Below are 22654 nucleotides of genomic sequence, written 5' to 3' on the forward strand. Positions count from 1 at the left end.
GCTTCTGAACAAGTATCCATCATTGAGGATGACTATAAAGAGGTTGAAACTGTTCAGTCTGGTGGTCTTGTGGCTGAAATAGAAAAGAATTCTCTCCCCGCTTGCAATGTATATAAAGTGCAATGTGCACTGAATAATCAGCTGGAGGAGGCATCCTCCTGGGGGTTAAAATAGCAGTATCATCAGTTCCTAGGGAACACTCATGTTTAGGTGACATTAAACACTACTTCTCAGTATAAATACTGCTTTGATCTCTTGTATAGATTTTCCTAACTAGCTAATTTGCTTGTTATATGTATATATATACATACGTACATACACATAGGTACACACACACACACACACACACACATGTGGACTATTAAACCTATATGAGTTTTACTAGTGGTGGGTGTATTATAAACTACGTTGTTAATTAAGCTATTCTAAAGAGTAGGTATTCATACTAACACAATTACAATTTGCACTATGGCAACTGCCAACGTAATTAGTGAATAAAAGTTTACACACACTTGCGCATGCGCACACGCACACACACACACACACACACACAGGTAAATAGATAAATACATACAAAAACACATAGAGAGACAGATATAGACAGATAGGCAGGCAGATATGTATGTATGTACGTATGTATGTATGTATGTATGTACGTATGTATGTATGTTTGCATGTATTAATGTATGAAAGTATATAAAATGTGTGGACATATGTATGTTTGTATCTTTAAAATTTTTATGTAGAAATATTCACATACATACACTATTTAAATGTTCACATACATATACTATTTAAATGCTTGCACATATCTCAGGGGTAAGTTTGCAAATGTATCATCCACAGATTGCATTTATTTATGAACTTTTCCAATTTATTATAATCTATAATTATTGATCTAATTAGGTATCTATTTACTGCATATTATTCAATTAGCTATCCATTTCTTTATCTATATAGTTATGTATTCACATGTTTATTATTCCAGTAAATGTGTATACATTTTAAATATTGATTATGAAGCAATTTCATATGAGTGTGTTTTACTTAAAATAAAATTATGTCGTTTGGTTATACTGTCTGTCTCTAAATGTTTGACGTCATATTTTGCCATGAAATAATTTTCTCTGTCATGAATCAAGCTCATTTTAAACATTGGAATCCCACCCACAAAATATTCTGAAATAATTACGCTGCATCTAGACTCAAAGTATTCTGTTTTTAATGAGCTATTGAATTAGCAACAGTAGAATTTCTCTGCTAAAACATTACATTTATAAAATACAACTACATATAATCTTTTAACTTTCTCTTTTACTTGTTTCAGTCATTAGACTGTGGCCATGCTGGGGCACTGCCTTGAAGGATTCTTAGTTGAATGAATCAAACCCAGTAATTAAATTTCTTGCTAAGCCTGGTACTTATTCTAGCGGTCTGTTTTGACAAACCACTAAGTTATGGGGACACAAACACACCAACACCATTGTGAAGTGGTGGTGGGGGACACAGACACAAACACACACACACACACACATATATATATATATATATATATATATACAACAGGCTTCTTCTAGTTTCCATCTACCAAATCCACTCACAAGGCTTTGGCCAGCCTGGGGCTATAGTAGAAGAGACTGAACCCAAAACCATGTGGTTAGGAAGCAAGCTTCTTACCATGCAGCCACGTTATATATATATGCTATATATATTGGCTATATATTGTTAACATCATAACATTTTTTTAACTTTGGGAATATGAATAATTCTTTCTAAGAATAGTGAATCTTGAAACAATTAAAGGTATAAATAATAGCAAGTAAATATAGGGTTAAAAACACTTTGGATAGAAAAAAAAGAATTGAAGACTTCCCATGGGACTCAAACTCACAACTTCTGTAAGCATGTCAGATGTTGTACCACTTGACCAAAGCAGTCCTTTGAAGTTCTCTGTCCATTGTAGAAACTTTATTGTTACCAATGGTTATTGTATGTTGTTGACATCATAAAACTTTTAAAACTTTGGAAATTTGAAATAATTCTTTTTAAAGAACAGTGAATGTCAAATCAAATAAAGCTGTAGTAAGAGTGGATCAATATCAGGTTAAAAACTCTTTGAATAAAACCAAAGTTAAAAGTTTCCTACGGAGCTTGAACACACATCTCTTGTGAATATGACAAATGTTCTACCACTGGACCAATGAAATCAGTCAAATTTCTCTATCTTTCACTGAGTGGGAATGTTCTGGGTTGACTCTAGTTTTAACACCTCTTTAATCTTAAGCATGGTTTTTTTTTCTCCCTTACAGATTGCAGTGAAAATCATTTGGAGGTTCACATGTCTCCTAAACATATTTGAACTGATCTTCAGTTTACATATACATGTATTATGCATATATGTACCTTTTATCTTGTTTTAGTCATTAGACCGTGGCCATGCTTGGGCACCACCTTCAGAGAATTTTAGTCAAATAAATCGACCCTAGGACTTACTTTCATTTTAAGCCTAGTGCATATTATATGGGTTTCTCTTGCTAAACTGCTAAGCTACAGGGACATAAACACGCCAACACTGGTTGTCAAACAGTGGGGGGGGGGGGGGGCAAACACAGACATAAAGACACACACATATATATATCTATACATGACGGGATTCTTTCAGTTTCCACCTACCAAATCCACTCGCAAAGATATGGTTGGTCCGCGGTTATAGTAGAAGACACTTGCCCAAGTTGCTATGCAGTGGGAATGAACCTGGAACCATGTGGTCAGGAAGAAAACTTCTTACCACGCCTGCACCTATATATATATATATATATATATATACACACATACAAAATTCTGTATAAATATATGATGGTAGTCTCCTGAAGGGCAGTTTATGGATCCCATAAACTCACCTTCCCCATTTTTAATATATATATATATATATATATATATATATATATACATACACACACACATATACATATATCGCTTAATGGTTAAGGTGTTGCACTCACAGCTGTTAGATCAGGGTTTCAATTCCTAGTCCGGATCATGTTTTGTGTTCTTGAGCAAAATACTTCATTTGATGTTGCTCTGCTATCACTTCAACACCTAAGGTATAGTTTGAGTATAGTTCTATTGGTCAACTGTGACAAATTCATAAGCAAGAAAACTATTTGTCAACATCAGGGAGTGGAACGCACAATTTCCTGTAATTTGGACCACTTCATGATCACAGCAGACAAAATGGAAACGGCGTTGCTCTGGAGGATGATGAGAAAGACATGCTGGAACAGCCATTCTGACTCATGGGGCTTGCACTTGAAGATAACGATCTCTGCTCTGATAGTGGTGAGCAGAGATATAGTGTAAGGAATGAGAATGCCAGAGGTCTCCACTGCCATTGTTCAACAAGAAATTGCAGATCAGTTTTTCTCAGACAATGAGAGACTACTATCAATATATATTATGTATGTATATATACTGTGTGTATACGTATATATATCATCATCATCATTTAACATCTGCTTTTCATGCTAGGGATCTAGTCCATCTCAATCACAGATTTTTTAATTAATTTTTTTTAACTAAACAGTTTGAAACTTCAAATACTGGTAGAATTTCTCACATAGAACACAATTTACTCTGGATGTTTTTGACAAAATTTCGTATTTTAGAAGTTATTTCCTGTTAAAGTTGTCATATTGGCATAATTTCAACCAATCAACGACATGTATTCGTTCAAGAAAGCTACTGCTGTTTGCAATAACAATCGAAGAGGAACAACTTCCGGGTCATCTCTACTAAATGTCACTACTCTGTTCAAAAATCAACACCATAGAGCAACAAGCCTGCAGCTAACTTTGTTGTTGTTGAAGAATATGTAGTTTCAAAATGCCTTATTTTACAACTATGAGATGTACTGCTATTGTCATGATTTTATCTTATTATAATCAACAACAAACACACTTTGTCAATATAAAAGTCTTTATTACATAAAAAATAACAATTATCAAAACATGAAGGTAAAACAAAACAATTAGTGGCTTATACACTGGAAAATACAGTAATTGTAGTGGCTGTGACAAATTTGATCGCTGGTTGCTAGTTGATAGTGTAGAAGGGAGGGAAAGACTAAGGAATGCATGGTGCTGACTAGAAAGGAAGAAAGGATAAAAGTGACATTGTCTTCGCTCGCTGTACAAATAGAACAGAGTGGTGACATTTAGTAGAGATGACCCGAAACTTGTTCCTCTTCGATTACTATCGCAAACAGCAGCGGTTTTCTTGAACCGAATACACGTCATTGATTGAAATTACCCAAATACAACAACTTTAACATGAAATAACTTCTAAAATATGAAATTTTGTCAAAAACGTTCAGAGTAAATCATGTTTACTCTACATCTAGTAGAGATGACCCAGAAGTTGTTCCTCTTTGATTACTATCACAAACAGGAGTGGTTTTCTTGAACCAAATACATGCCATTGATTGAAATTACCTAAATACAACAACTTTAACATGAAATAATTTCTAAAATATGAAATTTTGTCCAAAACGTTTGGAGGAAACCGTGTTCTACATGAGAAATCCTACCATTATTCAAAGTTTCAAATTGTTCAGTTAAAAAAAAATAATTAAAAAATCTGTGATTGAGATGGAATAGATCCCATGCTAGCATGGGTTGGACAATTTGACTGAGGGTTGGTAAGCCAGTAGGCTGCACCAGGCTCCGATCTGATCTGGCAAGGTTTCTACAGTGGGATGCCCTTCCTAATGCCAACCACTCCATGAGTGTAGTTGGTGCTTTTTATGTGCCACCAGCACAGGAGCCTGTCAGGGGGTACTGGCATTGACCACGCTTGGATGGTGTGTTTTAGGTGCTATGGGAACAGGAGTCAGTCAAGGGGCACTGGTATCGGCCCACGCTCAAATGTTAATTATTAGATGCTACCAGCACAGGTGCCAGTCAGGCGGCACTGGCCACAACTATGATTTCGATTTCACTTGACTCAACAAGTCTTCTCAAGCACATTGCATATATATATGTATATATATTGTCAGTAAATCATAAATCCGAAAAAGAAGCACATTTTAAGTTACAGAGCAGTGGAGAAATTAGATGAAGATAATTACGGCCGGCCTATGGAGTTACCCTGGGCTTCATGTCCATAAAGTGCTTAGCATCACAGCGTCTCTTCAGACCCTAATGGCCAGTGGCCTATAAACCTCTCTTCAAAATGAAGGAAGAAAAGCTCTTGTGGGTGTGAAACACAGGGTAACTCCAAAGACTGGCCATAACTATCTTTATCTAAATATATATATATATATATATATATATATATATATATATATATATATATATATATATATATATATATATATATATATATATATATATATATATACATACTTAGATAAACATATATATAAATGTATGCATGTATGTATGAATGTATACATATATATACACACATACATGCACACACTTACTCAGAAGAATGTTAGCATAAGATGAAGAGAAATAGGTGCACTGAACGAAAATAGCTTACAGTATATTTTACCTGAGTTAAGGCTTTTAATGCTTTCATAAAAATAAATAATTGATAAGTTCTGAGATCAGCAAAATCAACAAAACCCATTCAAGGCAGTATCCCATCATATTCTAAGACCAATGATTGAGTCCAGGTAAAGAAGAAATTATTAATTATTAACAACAACCATAATTATTAATGATAATTACCTTTTTGATCTACAAAGAACTGACCATTAGTCCAAGAAGATAAGAGGCTGACATGCACATTTAAAATATTGAGATCATTTAAAAGAAAATATTCCTCTAACAAAGAGCTTTCCATACTTTTTATGGAACGAATGCTTTCAATAAAAGTTCATGCTTGAATGCATTTTCTATTGCTGATCACTGAACTGCAAAGTAGGCAAAACAGTTCCAGCCCAAAATGTAACAAGCTCACTTTGCAACCATGTGGTTTTGGTTCAGTCCCATAGTATAGCACTTTGGGCAAGTGGCTTCTACTATATCCTTGGGTCAATCAATGTCTTCTGAATGATTTTTGTAGACAGCAACTATGTGGAAGTCCATTATATATTGTATAAAAATACATACAATATATATTGTATATAAGGGGTGCAGCATCGCACCAATAACCAGCTAGTGGAAGATCTACCTGGGGTTAAATTAGTAGTAACATGGAACAGACTTTACTTTATAGTATAGTTACTACTCTGATCTCTTCTTGAGGTTTTATAACTAGCTATTTTGCTTGTTGCAAATCAGATGGTCGCTTTGTTTACAATATATCGCTGGCTGGAGCAGACCCTGGCTATCACTCTAGTGACCAGGTACCCATGACTAAAGACAAGCCTACCAGCTTGAAACTAAGTTGGTCTTGTGATCCTGTTATCTGCTAGAAGATGGTATGGTTTGCTCCCCCTGCTAGCAATATATATTGTCTATAAAGGGTGCAGTGTCACACCAATAACCAGCTGACAGAAGATCTGCCTGAGGTTAAACTAGTAACATGGAACAGCCACTTTGATGTAGTGATTGACTTTATTTATATATATATATATATATGTTTGTTTATATATATATATATATATATATATATATATATATATATATGATGGAGTGCTGAAAAGTGCCTGGCTTTAAGGGTATCACAAAAGGCCTGGTTGGAGGCCCAGCCTTCCGAGTTCTTTTACAGGGCTTAGAAAAGCTGAAGGGCAACTACAATAGGTGTGTGAATCTGAGAGGGGTTAACAAGGAAAATAGTCTTTGCATGTGGCAGGAGCACATGTACAGTAAACACTAGAAATGTAGGGATACCTAAAAGTAGTTGATAGCTTCTGTTATCTTGGTGACCAAATCAGCAGTGGAGGCAGATGCTCCAAGAGCATAGCTGTTAGAAGAATAGGCTGGGCAAGGTTCAGAAAGCTCCTACCTCTGCTGGTAACTCCCCCTCAGAGTGAAAGGCAGATTGTATGGTGCCTGTGTGCGAACAGCTATACTACACAGCAGTGAAACATGGGTTGTGACTAGTGAGGACATCAGAAGGCTTGAAAGAAATTAATCTAATACACTTTGCTGGATGTGCAATGTCAGTGTGCATGTATGACAGTGTAAGCGTCTTGAGAGAAAAGTTGGGCATAAGAGGCATCGGATATGGTGTGCAAGAGAGACGACTGCATTGGTATGACCATGTGATGCACATGGGTGAAGACAGCTGTGCAAAGAAGTGCTGATTTTTAACTGTTGGGGGAACCTGTGGAAGGGGTAGATCCAGAAAGACTTGGGATGAGGTGGCAAAGCATGATCTTTGAACGTTGGGCCTCATAGAGGCAATGACAAGTGACCGAGACCTTTGGTGATATGCTGTACTTGAGAAGACTCATCAAGCCAAGTGAAATCATAGCCATGGCTATTGCCAGTGTCATGTGACTAGCACTCATGCTAGTGGCACATAAAAGCACCCATGCCGGTGGCATATTAAAAGCACCCATTACACTCTTGGAGTGGTTGGCATCGGGAAGGGCATCCAGCTGTAGAAACCATGCCAAACCAGACTGAAATATGATACAGCTCTCTGACTCGCCAGTTCCAGCCAAATCATCTAACCCATGCCAGCATGGAAAGCAGATTCTAAATGATGATGATGATGATATATTATTAGCAATGGAAGAAGTATTAATACGAAAACGTAATGTGGATGCCTAGTTAGAACATCAAATACTGCGTTGTTAGCCTTGAGAGATCCTCACATATAGACACTTGGTGCATAAATGCACACACGTAGATCATAGCTGATGAGAACCAGCTGTCATGGACTTCAAAACTCACCATATCATGCGATTTCATTCTACTGGAAATCATCAGTGGACATAAAGATTACTTTTTAGTATTAAAACTTCTTCCATCACTAATAATTAATTTTTAATAAGCCTACTGGTTATTTGTGACATGAGTGTCTGAAAAGATCCAGATATATTATATAACATAGCAGCAAGATTTGACTGTAGCCTTCCACTTATCATTTCCACTAGAATGAAATCACAAGATATGGGGGTTTTAACACCAATGACATGTGGTTCTTGTCTGCTATAATCTATGTGTGCACTTTTATGCATCAAGAGCCAATATGAAAGAGTCTTTTGAGGTTAATAATGCAGTATTTGGTGTTCTAACAAGACATCTTTATTAAGTTGAATATAAGGGTAAAGGATAAAGATATCCTTTTTAATCATGAATGACCATGGGATTGCACCTTGAAAGTTCCCTTCCTAAACACAAGTCTGGGCAAGGTTGCTTCTGAAAGACCAACAGTCACCCAGGCATACCAGCATCGCCAATGTTGTCCAAGAGAAAGGCATACGCTGATACAGTTTGGCACCAGTGACATCACAATTCATTTCTACAGGTGAGTGAACTGGAGCAACGTGAAATAAAGTGTCATGCTCAAGAAAACAACACAGCCCAGTCTAGGAATCAAATTCACTACTTCATGATTGTGAACCACTGAGCCATGCATCTTCACTATGCACTATGTTAACCCTTTTCATACAAACCTGCCTAAGATCACCCCAGATTCTATGATACAAACTTTATATTTTAAAAAACCTCCCATCTAAATTAAAACCTTCCGTTGAAATTTTATGCTTATATATGTTCCAAAAGCCACCTTAACAATGGAAAAGTTATTTTACCAAATTCTTCATTATTTTCAAAATTAAATGAAACAAAGACAGAGTTTTTGAAAAGAAATATGGCAAGAAAAGGATTAAAAATATAATTTCTAATTTATTTGTTTTGGTGCTTTACAATCTGAGTTTAAATCACACAGAAGTTAACTTTGTCTTTCCTCCTTTCAGGATGAAAAAAATATCAGTGCAGTACTGGAGCTGATGTCATTGACTAAAGTCATCTCTACAATTGTGTGATTAAAGCAAACATCTTAAGTAGATAGCCATGCCTCACTTCTGCAAATACCTTGATTCATTTCTAGAGCTCTTTCACAGTCACAGTTTAAGCACAGACATGGCTGTATGGTAAGAACCACATGCTTCTGGGTGCCATGCAGTGAGAATGAACCCAGAACCATGTGGTTGGGAAGCAAACTTCTTTTGCCTAAACTGGAAATTATTGAGATTAGCATAATCCTTAAATCATTGGACAATATGCCTCACAGTGTATATTTTAGCTCTTCACATTCTGAGTTCAAATTTCACCAAGGTTAGCTTTGCCTTTTATTCCTTCAAGGGCAACAAAATAATATACCAATCAAATACAGGATTTGTTTTAATTGACTAAACCCCTTCCTTTTCCCCAAATCTAAGCCTTGTGCTTATGTCAGAATTTTTTCATATTTTTTTCTACTGGTTTTAGTCACTTGGCAGTTCCCTTGGCAGTTTTATTCAATTAGAATCGACCGCAGTATTTTGTCCGGTATGTATTATGTGACCCTCGGAGGATGCCAAGACATAAATCTGACTGATCGTTAAGGAACATAATCAGAGACAGACCAAAATCATCTTTATTTTATGCCTGGTTTCCTTGCAAGCATGGTGTGGACTGTAAGTCAGAGCATCAATCAGTTTCTATTTGGAGTGACCATGATTCTTGACAGGATCTCAAAGACTAGAGGGAGGAAGGAACAAAGGTATCTTGAACTCTTTAGCATTTATATCAGCCATATCTGGCCCATATACTCTACCTGATTTGTGCCCAAACTGGCCACATCAGGCCTCTCACACTTACCCTATAATTTCATTGTAAATATAAACAGTTACCACACTAAAATTTTGAAGATACAAGATAATACATGATTAATTCAAAACAAAGTAAATAAATAAGCATTATATTTAACCCTTTCGTTACTGTATTTATTTTGAGATGCTCTGTGTTTCTTTCAATTACTTTAAATATAACAAAGAATTTAGTAAAATAACTTAGTTATCATTCAGTTAGTGTTAGGAACATAAATTATGACTAAGGTTTAATGGAAGATTTTAATTCAAAACTTATAAAAACAAGGCATTTGTACTCAGAGCCAGAGCCGGTTTCAGCCAGGTTGGTAACAAAAGGGTTAAAGAAGTAATATGAATTCTAAAAGGTTAAACCAAATATCTGGCTTGAATGCTAGCAACAGAGTGGACTCCACCAAAGGTATTCCAGGTGCCAAGTGGTTGTGTTAAACTGGACAATTTGCACTCTGAATGAGAGTAAAAAGAAAAAGGACAAATAGTGCTAGATAACTGGATGTTCTTACAGTTTTACAAATCCAGTGTTTGAAATGCTGTGTTTTCTCAATCTTGAAAGATAAACAGCAAAGGTGATCCTCCCAGACATGCTGGAGTAGCAAAAATTATGTTCACATAATACACAGATTTTGCTCTGCAATGCCAGTATACACAATTTGTTAGTAATAATGAATTTTAATTTTACCATTTAAATCAACATGAAATTAAATTAGATTAAATTGTCAAATGTGTAAAAGAATTTAAATTAAAAATAGATTATATCTCACCAACTTCATATTTACAACTAGCTAAGGAAACACTCAACCATCTGCAAAAAAACAAAAAGAAAGAAAAAATCTAATATTCAGCCATTTTATTTTATTTCACATTTTCATATATTAAATTTCATCTTTCGATTCTGTCATAAATTGTTTGACTTTACAAAATTAAACATTTGCATATACTGTGCTTATTAAAATAGGTGGAAGTACAGTAGAATGAAAAAAGGTTAAACCAGTAATGACAGTGAAGTTGATGTTGATGCTGATGATAGCGGTAGTGATTTGGTAATAATTGTTGTTGTTTAACCCAATGTCAGCCATAATCGAGCATTAAAAGTCATTCAATGTTTTAGTTGAACACAGAGTATCTAGGTCAAGACTACATTACCCAATAAAACCTTTGTTTTTTGTTTTTTGTGTGTGTTTAACCCTTTAATGTCCATGTTCCATTTTGGCATGAGTTGGATGGTTTGACAGGTTCTGTTGTAAAAAAAATATATGTTAGTGACAGAGGCAGCATTAATATCGAGAAGTAATATTTGTCCCCACTTAAACGTGGATGTTCTGTTAGAACAAACTATACTGCTGTAGTTACCATGAGAAAAAAACTCTGATATTGGCTTTTGGTGCAGAATGCATGCTTGTTTATAACGCTAGTAGGGAGATAAATCCCTGCTGCCTCCAGCACTGACTCCACCCTAGCATGACCACGTGAACTTCTGTCAAATGTAAACATAACAGGCTGGATATTGTTGTTTGGGACAGAGGGGCAAAGGTATGTACCATCATAGAGGTCAGCTGCTCTGTAGATGTAAATATCCCTTTGAAAATAAAAGGAAAGGAGGATATCTAAGGACAACTGCTTCAAAACATTCAGCTTCTATATCCAGACTATGAATTCATATTCATACCAATAATAATTGGAGCACTAGGTTTTGTTAGTAAATGCTTAAAAGAGAATCTGGATAAACTGGGATTTTCAGAAAGAGAAATCAACCAGCTAATTCATACATCACAAATGCAATCTATGAGTAGAACAGTACAGGTACTACTCATTCTTGCCAGCTGAGTGGACTGGAGCAATGTGAAGTAAAGCTTCTTGCTCAAGGATACAATACACTGCCGATAACCGAACTCACAACCTTATGATAATGAGTCAAATCACTAATCACTAAGCCACACATCATCACCATTTAACATCTACTTTCGTGCATTGTAGAAATATAAGCAGTATAAAAGGGTAAAAGGGCAAAGACCCTCTTTGGTCATGAATTACCGTGGGATTGCACCTAGAAAGTTCCCCTCCAAAGCACAAGTCCAGGCTAGGTTGTTTATGGAAGACCAGCAGTCGCCCATGCATACCAGCCTCTCTTCTCCATGCCACTAATATTATTGAAGGGAAAGGTGAAGGCCAATACAGCTTGGCATCACTGATGTTGCAACACGTTTCTACAGCTGAGTGTGAACTGGAGCAATGTGAAATAAAGTGTATTGCTCGAGGACACAACGCACAGCCCGATCTGGGAATCAAACTCACTACCTCATGATTGTGAGCCCACATAGTATATTGCACATAAATTCTAATAACAAAATCTTCTATGGACCTCCAAGGGCCACAGGGACCCCAGTTGAGAATCACTGCCATAGACAAAGCTTCTCGAGTCTCTGAACAACTGTCAGATTGTTCTTCATGTGCTTAAGAGAGTAGGAGTGTATCTTAGACAGAAGTATATTTGACCCTTGTTGCAAGATAAAGGATAAAAAAAAAAAAAACAGTGACTTCTGCAACTGCTCAAGCACTGTACACAGAATGATGGTTCATTGTCTTATTCTGATTTCATTTTGATATTCCAAGTGAGTGATATTTAATCAAAGTGCTTACTCATTTGAGAAACAAATGATTTTATGAGGAATGAATAATTTCAGTGAGAACAAACAAGTCTTTTAACAACTTTTATGTAATTAACGACCTGAGTTTGTGATAGTGATTTATTTACTGAAATTATGTTGTTGTTGTTGTTTCTGCTGCTGCTACTGCTGCTGTTATTGCTACTGTTGCTTGCTACTGCTGCCGTTTTCAGCCAATAGATTGGTAGAATCATTTAAGAATCAGACAAAATGCATGTAATATCTGCTCTGGCTCTCTAGATTCTGAGTTTAAGTTCTGCTGTAGTCAACTTCGTTTTTCATTCTTCAATGATCAACAAAATAAAGTACCAGTGAAATACTTGGGTTGATTCAAACTGACTAACTCCTTTTCCCCAGATTTCTAACCTGAGATCAATGGATCACTGGAACTGGTTGAACACCAGACCAAATGTCTTACAGTATTTAGCCTCCCTACCTTATATTCTGAGTTGAAATACCACCTGGTTTTACTTTGCCTTTTATCCTTCTGGCAGGAAAGTCAATAAAATAAGCACCAGTCACGTACTGGGCTGTTGTCATTATTCCCTCTCTGTGAAAATTATTACCTCTGCCTTAGCGAAGATGGAGGTGTTGTTTTTAGTCATGTTTGTTTTGTTGTTTGTCCATGGACAAGATATCTCAAGAACTGCTGGATGGAGTCGGATGAAACTTTCAGGGATGTTTGGCCTTGTAACTGGCATGAACTGATTATATTTTGGGATAGATCCAGTACTGGACAAGAATTCTGGATTATTTTTCTGCTTTTTTTACTTAATTTTTGAGAGTGGTCAGGTTCATTTTTAGTATTCTAGTTTGTTAGGGCAGTCGAGTTTATTTCAGATATTCTCATTTTAAAAATCATCCCTGGTGAATCATTAAGAGGACGTTGGTGTTACCTTGGCGGAGGTTTGCATTCTCAGAGTGCTCTTATTATTACTATCATTATTTTTATTAAGGAGAAAAACTAGAAGTAGTTGATAGCTTCTGCTATCTAGGTGACCAAGTTAGTAGTGGGGGAGGATGTGCTGAAAGTGTAGCTGCCAGAATAAGAATAGCTTGGGCAAAGTTTAGAGAGCTCTTACCTCTGCTGGTGACAAAGGGCCTCTCACTCAGAGTAAAAGGCAGACTGTATGATGCATGTGTACGAACAGCCATGCTACATGGCAGTGAAACATGGGCCATAACTGCTGAGGACATGCGTAAGCTCGCAAGAAACAAAGCCAGTATGCTCCGATGGATGTGTAATGTCAGTGTGCATACTCGACAGAGTGTAAGTACCTTGAGAGAAGAGTTAGACCTAAGAAACATCAGTTGTGGTGTGCAAGAGAAACGACTGCGCTGGTATGGACATGTGGCAACAATGAATGAGGGTAGCTGTGTGAAAAAATGCCACACCCTAGCAGTTGAGGGAACCTGTGGAAGAGGTAGACCCAGGAAGACCTGGGATGAGGTGGTGAAGCAAGACCTTCGAACTTTAGGCCTCACCAAGGCAATGACTAGTGACCGGGACCTTTGGAAATATGCAGTACATGATAAGACCCGGCAAGCCAAGTGAGAGCATAATCTGTAGCCTCTGCCAGAAGTGTAGCCAGCTCACTTATTCGTATTTTTACTTCATTGGATGCTAAACTCTGCTTGTGAAGACCTATTGAGGCAAATGAATTTGAAATCTGAAATCAAAATCGAACCGAATCCGACGACTGTGTGAATTATTGTTTCCTTGCCTTGGCATTGTATGACAGTTGTAAATGAATATCTCCATGATTCAAAGCAGCGTCTTTCATTCTCAATCTTTCATGTAGTAAACATGTCTAGTCATGGGGTAACATTACCTTTCTTGGAGACAGGTGAGGAGGGTTGGTGAAAAGGAAGAGCATCCAGCTGTAAGAAAATCCACCCCAACAAAATTCCATCCCCACCATCTATTTGAAAAAGTAGATATTAAGGCAATGATGCTGATGATGATGACAACGACGATGATGATGATGAGAATGATGATGATGATGGAGATGAGAATGATGATGATGATGAAGATGATGATTTCATACAGCCAGCCATCCAATGAATCCTAGTTAGGAAATATCACACAAATAATAATTTAAATGACATGGTACAAGTCTATAGTGTGCTGATTTACAGCTTTATGTCTTGCATATCAATACTCCACTGTTTTTACATTTCATAAGAAGTGACATTTACTAAATGTTTATATATTATTCAATATTTGTATTTCTATCAAAATATGCTGGCTGCATAACATAAGATAATGTTGAAAGCTGTTTTCATTCGAATATTTTACAATTCCTACTTATCAGTAGTTGTTAAAGAAAGTAGCATCAAAATTTATTGAGTATACTTCAGAATTTATTCCTTCAAATTTCAATAAAATTTTTCCTTTGATTCAAGAATTCACCTACACACACACACACACATACACACAAACAGAGAGCACTGGAAAATTCTTATCATCTCCAGACATTTATCTGAGATAAATAGCTTTGGTAACACTGGAAGAATATCTATATGGTACATTTATATATATAGTGGTGATAGATTAAGAAGGAAGGCACATGACTTGGTGGTTAGAGTGTCAGGCTCACAACCATGAGGTAGTGAGTTCAATTCCCGGACTGGGATGTGTGTTGTGTGCTTGAGCAAGACACTTTATTTCAAGTTACTGCAGTTCACTCTGCTACAGAAATGAGTTGCAACATCACTGCATCACTGGTTCCAAACTGTATCAGCCTTTGCCTTTCCCTTGGATAACATTGGTGGCATGGAGAGAGGAGGTAGGTAGGCATGGGTGACTACTGGTCTTTCATAACCAAGCTTGCCTGGACTTGTGCTTCGGAGGGGAACTTTCTAGGTACAATCCCATGGTCATTCATGACCGAACAGGGTCTTTACCCATATATACATATATATACACACACACACACACACATATATACATGAGGTTGTGATATCGATTCCCAGACCAGGCTGTGAGTTGTGTTCTTCAGCAAGACACTTTATTTCACATCGCTCCAGTTCATTTAGTTGTAGAAATGAGTAGCGATGTCACTGGTGCCATGCTGTAATTGCCCTTTGCCTTTCCCTTAGATAACATTGATGGTGAGGAGAGGGGAAGCAAGTATGCATGGGTAACTACCAGTCTTCCATAAACAACCTTGCCCAAACTTGTGCCTCAGAGGGGAGCTCTCTAGGGGCAATACCATGGTCATTCATGACCAAACGGGGTCTTTACCTTTTACCTTTAGATTAAGAAATTTGTGTTGTTGACTCTCACCTTGATATCATAACTAATTCATTACAAGCATTTACTTTTATTATAATATTTATAAAATTCTCACTTTTGCCATGCTAACCTTCACCTTACTGCTAATGATTAGTATTATGCTGGGTGTTGTAACTAGATTATTTGAAATTGTATTTCTTCTCATCAAAGATGTCTAGCCATGCAAGACTGACATTAATTGTTCATTCCTATGTTATGTAATACATCACGGCTTTTAGTTTAAGAAAAACATTACCAGACAGCTTTCTTGTTATATTTCTCTTCTCAAGAATTTAATAGCTATGTATTTCATATTTTCATTAGCATTTCATATTTTCATTAGCATTTCATATTTTCATTAGCATTTTTTAAAAGATTACAGATAGACTGTCATCTCTTAAGACTGTGTATTATACACAGTATTGATATTTTGAAAAAGGTATTGAGCATATTAGTGTTTAGTCTTACGAGATAATATTCTATTCTACTCTAGGCACAAGTCCCGAAATTTTGGGGGAGGGGGCCAGTCGATTAGATCAACCCCAGTATGCAACTGGTACTTAATTTATCGACTCCGAAAGGATGTAAAGCAAAGTCGACCTTGGCAGAGATTGAACTCAGAACATAAAGACAGATGAAATACCACTAAGCATTTTGCCCGGCGTGCTAACGTTTCTGCCAACTCACCGCCTTCTTAGTAAATAATATTACATATAACCTGTTTCTGTCTTTGTCTATCTGTCACATGCTAATCTTTCATCATCTGATACAAGATCACTTCCTATAATGCCTCCTTACCTGTTCCTGTCAAAATCCTTTGTCTTCTAAGTTATTAGTGACTCTGCCAGTGCTGGTGTCATGTAAAAACACCCAGTCCATACTGTGAAGTAGTTGGTGTTTGGATGGCCATCCAGCTATAAAAAAAACTGCCAAAACTGAGCTCACCTGTGCTGGTGCCATGTAAAAAAACATTCAGTCCACTCTACAGGAGGGTTGGTGTTAGGAAGGGCTTCCAGCCATAAAAACTGTACCAAAACAGATATAGAAGTCTGCTACAGTCTTCTACCTGGCCAGCTCCTGTCATACGATTCAATCCATGCTAGCATGGAAGACAGACTTTAAATGATGATGATGATGATGATGATGATGATGATGATGATGATGATGATAAAGTAAGGCCAGTTAGATAGTACAACTTGATAGTACAACTTGATAGTACAACTTGATAGTACAACTAGGTAGTACAACTTAATACAGCTAATATTGGTTTCAAATTTTGACACAGCAAATTCGAGGTAGGATGTATGTCAATTACATTGCTACCACTGCTCAACTGGTACTTATTTTATTGACTCTGAAAAGATGAAAAACAAAGTCGACCTCAACAGAATCTGAACTAAGAATGTAAAGATGTAAAGATGGATGAAATGCTGCTAAGCATTTCACCTGGCATGCTAATGATTCTGCTAGCTCGCTGCCTTTGATGCATCTAATATTAATAAAATAATCAATAAACTAGATAATTAATTAAGTAGTTACAATTCTACCAAAGCAAACTCTCACTTAACAGAATAGAACAGCAATGGTAAAAGTCCTTGGCAGGATGATATTGAAGCCAGATCTATATCTGTTAAGAATTGCAAGAATAATTTGCTCCTGAATTTAAAAGCACTCATACATTGACATATATTGAAATAGACTTTTAGACATAGTTCTGTGACATGCAATACAAAAGAAATACATTTATGCATGATGTCAAAAATATTGAGTTATGCAAGTGAATAATCATAAATACTAAAAAAAAACAAGTGAACTACAACCCAACGAAACTAAAACATAATATCTGTAGTAGATGACAACAATAAAATTGGAGAGCAGCTAGGCCTCAGTTAGTGCATCTAGGTTATCAGCAGCTAAAGATTTGTAGTTCATTAATAGAGCTTACCTTTTTTTATCAACAATATGATAGGTCATTGCAGGTTGGTGAAGTATGTGCAATTTCTTATGGTAGCAGAGTTGGCAATTACAAGCTCCAGGCCAGTAAGAAGGGATCCTGTCAAGCACATCCCTTGTGATGTTGGGAGAATTGTTATAATGGACTCAGTCTCCAGGTAAAGTAGAACAAGGAAGTAGGATTTTCCTGTTTCTAGACCGGAAGGAATACATGTGTTGCAAGTAACTTCTTTTAAAGTTATCGGTTGTCATGCCCTTATAGCATCTTGTGATGTCATCAGATGCTGCAAAGATGGCTTTATAGGCTACAGCCCTTGAGAGGCAGGATCCTCCAAGTGAGCAGTTGGTAGGATTTCAGAAGTTACAGATTAGAGCATCAAGTGAAGTCTGAACAGGTACATATTATGTCTGTTATGATGTACAGCATTGGAAGTGATATTATCTAAATATGAGTAGCTAACTTTGATGTTATAGGAATTAAAGAGTTTATGATATCTCTGGATTCTTGGTAAATACTTATTAATTAATGCCAGGAGGCTCCTACCTGTATTAGTTCATGATGAGGAGGAAGTGGAGACGGAAGAGGAATATTAAGAGGAAGAATAGGAGGACCACATCCATCCATCCACCCACCCATCCATACATATATGCATAAATACATACATACATACATGCATGCATACATACACACACAGGCAAGTATCTTCTATAATAGCTTTACACCAACCAAGTGGATTTGGTAGACAGAAGGTAAAACAAGTCTGTAGTGTGTGTGTGTGTGTGTGTCTGTGTGTGTCTATCTGTCAGTGTGTGTGCACGCACGTGTGTGTGCGTGCATGTATTTGTACCTCCTTGTCTTTATATCACAGGATAGTTATAAACAAGCGTCATCTTCATAAAACTGGTGTCTTCCATTTCCAGTGTTCCGTGGAAACATGTCTAGTCATGGGGAAAATATTACCTTTCTGGGAAACGGCAGAGGGTTGGCAACAATAAGAGTATTTGGGTGTATAAAATCTACCTCAATAAATTTCATCTGACCCACACAAGTACAGAAAAGTGGAAACTAAAACAATGTTGATGAAGGTGATGATGATAATGCTGCTGCAACTGCTACTACTGCTGCAGCTGCTGTTGATGATGATGATGATGATGAATATAACAGTAATATATATGTATGCATGTGTATTATGTACATTCAAATGGGTGCGCATGTATGTATGTATGTATGCATGTCTTCATCTCTTTATTTTCACAGGAAAAAACTAAAAGACGAAAAATAATTTTCCTGAAATACTAGCTCTTGTTTCCTGCTTCTGTTTTTATTCTTTGTATACTTTTTTGTTTTTGTTTTTTCATCATTCGAAATATACATCATTCTAAATATTCCGTGATATAATTATTTCACCCCGAATCATTTAAAGTTTTAGATTCAATGATTTTTACAAATTTTAATATTTTCATGTCCAACATTATTATTTTTTAATATAATACCCATTTATTACATTTTATATCTCTTTTACAATTACATATTCACTCTCAAAATTACAGGTCTTTTTTTTTTAACGTTCTTCACATTCTCAATAATTTCATATATATATCGTCTGAAACTGAATGTTTCCTTCAAATTGTTTTCAAGTTATCAATACATATTATTCAATATCTATTTTATTATTGTTTGATTTCTACATTTTTCCATTTCTATTCTTGCAATCTACAAATTTGTTTGAAAATTTTTTCGTTTAAAGTTCTCCACATTTTTTCATTCATTTAAACCCCAACACTTGTTTATGGTGTGTTCACTAAATATACACACAGACTTATACACACACACACACAAACAGAGGCACATACTCAGAAATATATACACCATTCTGTAGATATATTACCAGAATATGCAGCATTATTTCCCATGCTGAAACACAGCTATAAATTATTCTTAATGAGGAATTGCTCTTAATGAGAGTGTATTCAGTCTGATGTAACACTGTTCTTGAGAAGAAGTTATCCTTCTTATAAGAAATGCAGTTGTTATCAAGTGCATTTTCAGCACCTGACTGTCTAATGCACTCAATATTAACAGCAAATTGCATAATATGCACTCAATATTAACAGTACATTTTGTGATTTAATTGTGTAAACAATATATTCGTAATTCAAGTAGATTAAGTAAGATCATTGGATTAAATAAATTTGAATGCATTTTAAATTTCATTTGAAATTATTATTGAACATAAATTCATTATCTTGTGTTCTTGTTATTTCATAATTCTTAAAATAATTTGAACAATGAGTACAAACTGGAGTTTCAGGAAGAATACCCTTCATGGAACTACCATCCAGAAACTGGAATGCCTAGAGAAAATCCACACATTCAAATAAGGAGACTGCAATAAATACAATGAAGAAGAAACAGCATGAAGAGTTGTGAAGACACTCAGCTTATATGATATTAGAGCTGTACCCAATATATACGAAGGTGCATGACTCAGCGGTAAGAGTGTCAGGCTCATAATCATGAGGTAGTGAGTTCAATTCTCAGACTGGGCTGTGTGTTGTGTTCTTGAGCAAGACACTTTATTTCATGTTGCTCCAGTTCACTCAGCTGTTACAATGAGTTACGATGTCACTGGTGCCAAGCTGTACCAAGGAAGAAAGGCAAAGTCACCCTCAGCAGAATTTGAACTCAGAACATAAAGATGGACGAAAGCCACTAAGCATTTTGCCTGGCATAGTAACAATTCTGCCAGCTTGTCACCTCATCAGAAACCCACATTATTGATGAAGAATTATTCTTACTGGAACTGAGTAACTTCACTGCCCCTGCTTTGCCGTGTTGGAACAAATATAGTATTGTCAGATCCCTTGGTGATATATTTCCAGACATATTTGAGGGACTTTATTGAGATGTAAAAACCAAAACTGAAGAATTGAACATCATTATCATAAACATTATCATCTTCATTTAACTCTTTAGCATTCAGATCTCTCAGTCAAATGTAATATCTATTTATTCAAATTATTTTGAATTAATCATGCATTATCTTCTGGCTTTGAGATCTCAATTATGTGATTGCTCATTTCCAAAATGACAACATAGGACAGGAGTGCGAAACTGGATTTGGCTGGTTTAACCCTTTAGTATTCAGATTACTCTGTCAAATATAATGCTTATGTATTCACATTGTTTTCAATTCATCATCTTGTAGCTTTGAGATCACAATTATGCGATTGCTTATTTCCAAAATGACAATGCAGGATAGATGTGAGAGACTGGATTTGGCTGGTTTAACCCTTTAACATTTAGATATTACTCTGTTAAATGTAATGCTTATTTATTTACATTGTTATGAATTACTTATGCATTATGTTGTAGCCACAAGATTTCAATGATGTCATTGTTCATTTTTAAAATGACATTGTAGGATAGGTGTGAGAGACTGATCTGGGCAATTTGAACATAAAACAGAGAGAATGTTTGGGCCCAATATGATTGGTTTTAATGCTAAAGGGTTAACATCCCTTTTTTCCATGCTGGCATGGATTGAAGAGTTTGACATGAACCAAGCTCCAATGTCTGCTTTGACATGTGATATGATCTCTACAGCTGGATGCTCTTCCTAATCCCAACTGCTTTGCAGAGTGTACTGTGTGCTTTTTTTTACATGGCACCAGCATTGATACAGTCACCAAGTACCAACAAGACAAGATCCCGCAGCTGAGTGGGGTATAGTATTGAGGGATATCAAAGTACGATAGAAGGGGCAAGAGTAAGTGTCTTGCTGAAGAGGTGAGTACATGGATTCACTATCAGGAATGATAGAATGAGATGTGAGATCAGGGAACAAGGTGAGTATGAAAGAGAAATAGGATAGAAGAACAAGGAAGGTGGGTGGGTAGGTAAGTGTACACTGAGTGTCTCAATCAGGCATTGGTAGAAGACAACTGTCTATCTTTTCTATAATTTAATTTGTTACAGATAGTCTGAATAACTGCAACTGTTCCTTTTCATTTCTCTCAAAGGTTCAGGAGTGAAGAGGAATTTTCAAGATACAAATTTTTAGATATGGACACGCACACACACACACACACACGCGAGTGCACATACACACACACACACACACGTGCACATACACACACACGTGCACACACACACACGTGCACACACACACACGTGCACACACACACACACACACATGAGCAAACACATATACCTAAACAAAAGTAGATAGAATGAAACCTGTTTGTAGACTGACTACCAACAATTTCCATCGTGAATTACTTTTTGTAGACAAGTATGATTACAGCATGTCCAGTCCAGAAACTCTCTGATGATACCTTGTACACAAACCTTAATGCAGCCATTTATATATATATATATATATATATATATATATATATATATATATATATGTGTGTGTGTGTGTGTGTGTGTGTGTATATATATATATATACACACACATATATATATATATATATATATATATATATATATATATATATATATATATATATATATATATATATATAATATATATATCATATATATCATATATATATATATATATATATATATATATATGTATGTACATATTATATATATATATATATATATATATATATATATATATATATATATATATATATATATACATATATGTGTGTGTATGTATGTATATAAATATGCATAAATATTTATATACTCACACACACAAATATATACATATACATGCGTGTGTGTGTGTGTGAGTATGTGGAAATGGTATGTATAGGTATGTTCTGACAACAACAACAAAAAATATGTATTTCCACTGGCAAGGCAAAATACAAACAATCTATACATGATCAATAACTTTACATACACAAGACTTCTATGTGCAATATTTCAAAAGCTTATAAGGAAACAAACCCAAATACACCCAACTTAATTAACAAAGAACTGAAAAACTTAGCCTCTGCCCTGAAGATAGATGACAAAGTAGAATGGGT

The 22654-nt window shown here is 35.9% G+C and overlaps 1 protein-coding gene across 7 annotated transcripts in view; it reads right to left on the reverse strand.

Moving 5' to 3' along the window:
• The window catches only part of LOC106875928 (tubulin polyglutamylase ttll6), a 420072-nt gene that overhangs the window by 187474 nt on the left and 209944 nt on the right, over positions 1–22654 (reverse strand). For all 7 annotated transcript variants that reach the window (XM_014924244.3, XM_089344881.1, XM_014924246.3 and 4 more), the window contains one exon: positions 10534–10574. In XM_014924244.3, the coding sequence (XP_014779730.1) occupies positions 10534–10574 (41 nt within the window). The remainder of the gene's footprint in view (positions 1–10533; positions 10575–22654) is intronic.

The sequence above is a fragment of the Octopus bimaculoides genome, chromosome 2 (assembly GCF_046866305.1).
Source record: "Octopus bimaculoides isolate indiv1 chromosome 2, ASM4686630v1, whole genome shotgun sequence".
NCBI lineage: Eukaryota > Metazoa > Mollusca > Cephalopoda > Octopoda > Octopodidae > Octopus > Octopus bimaculoides.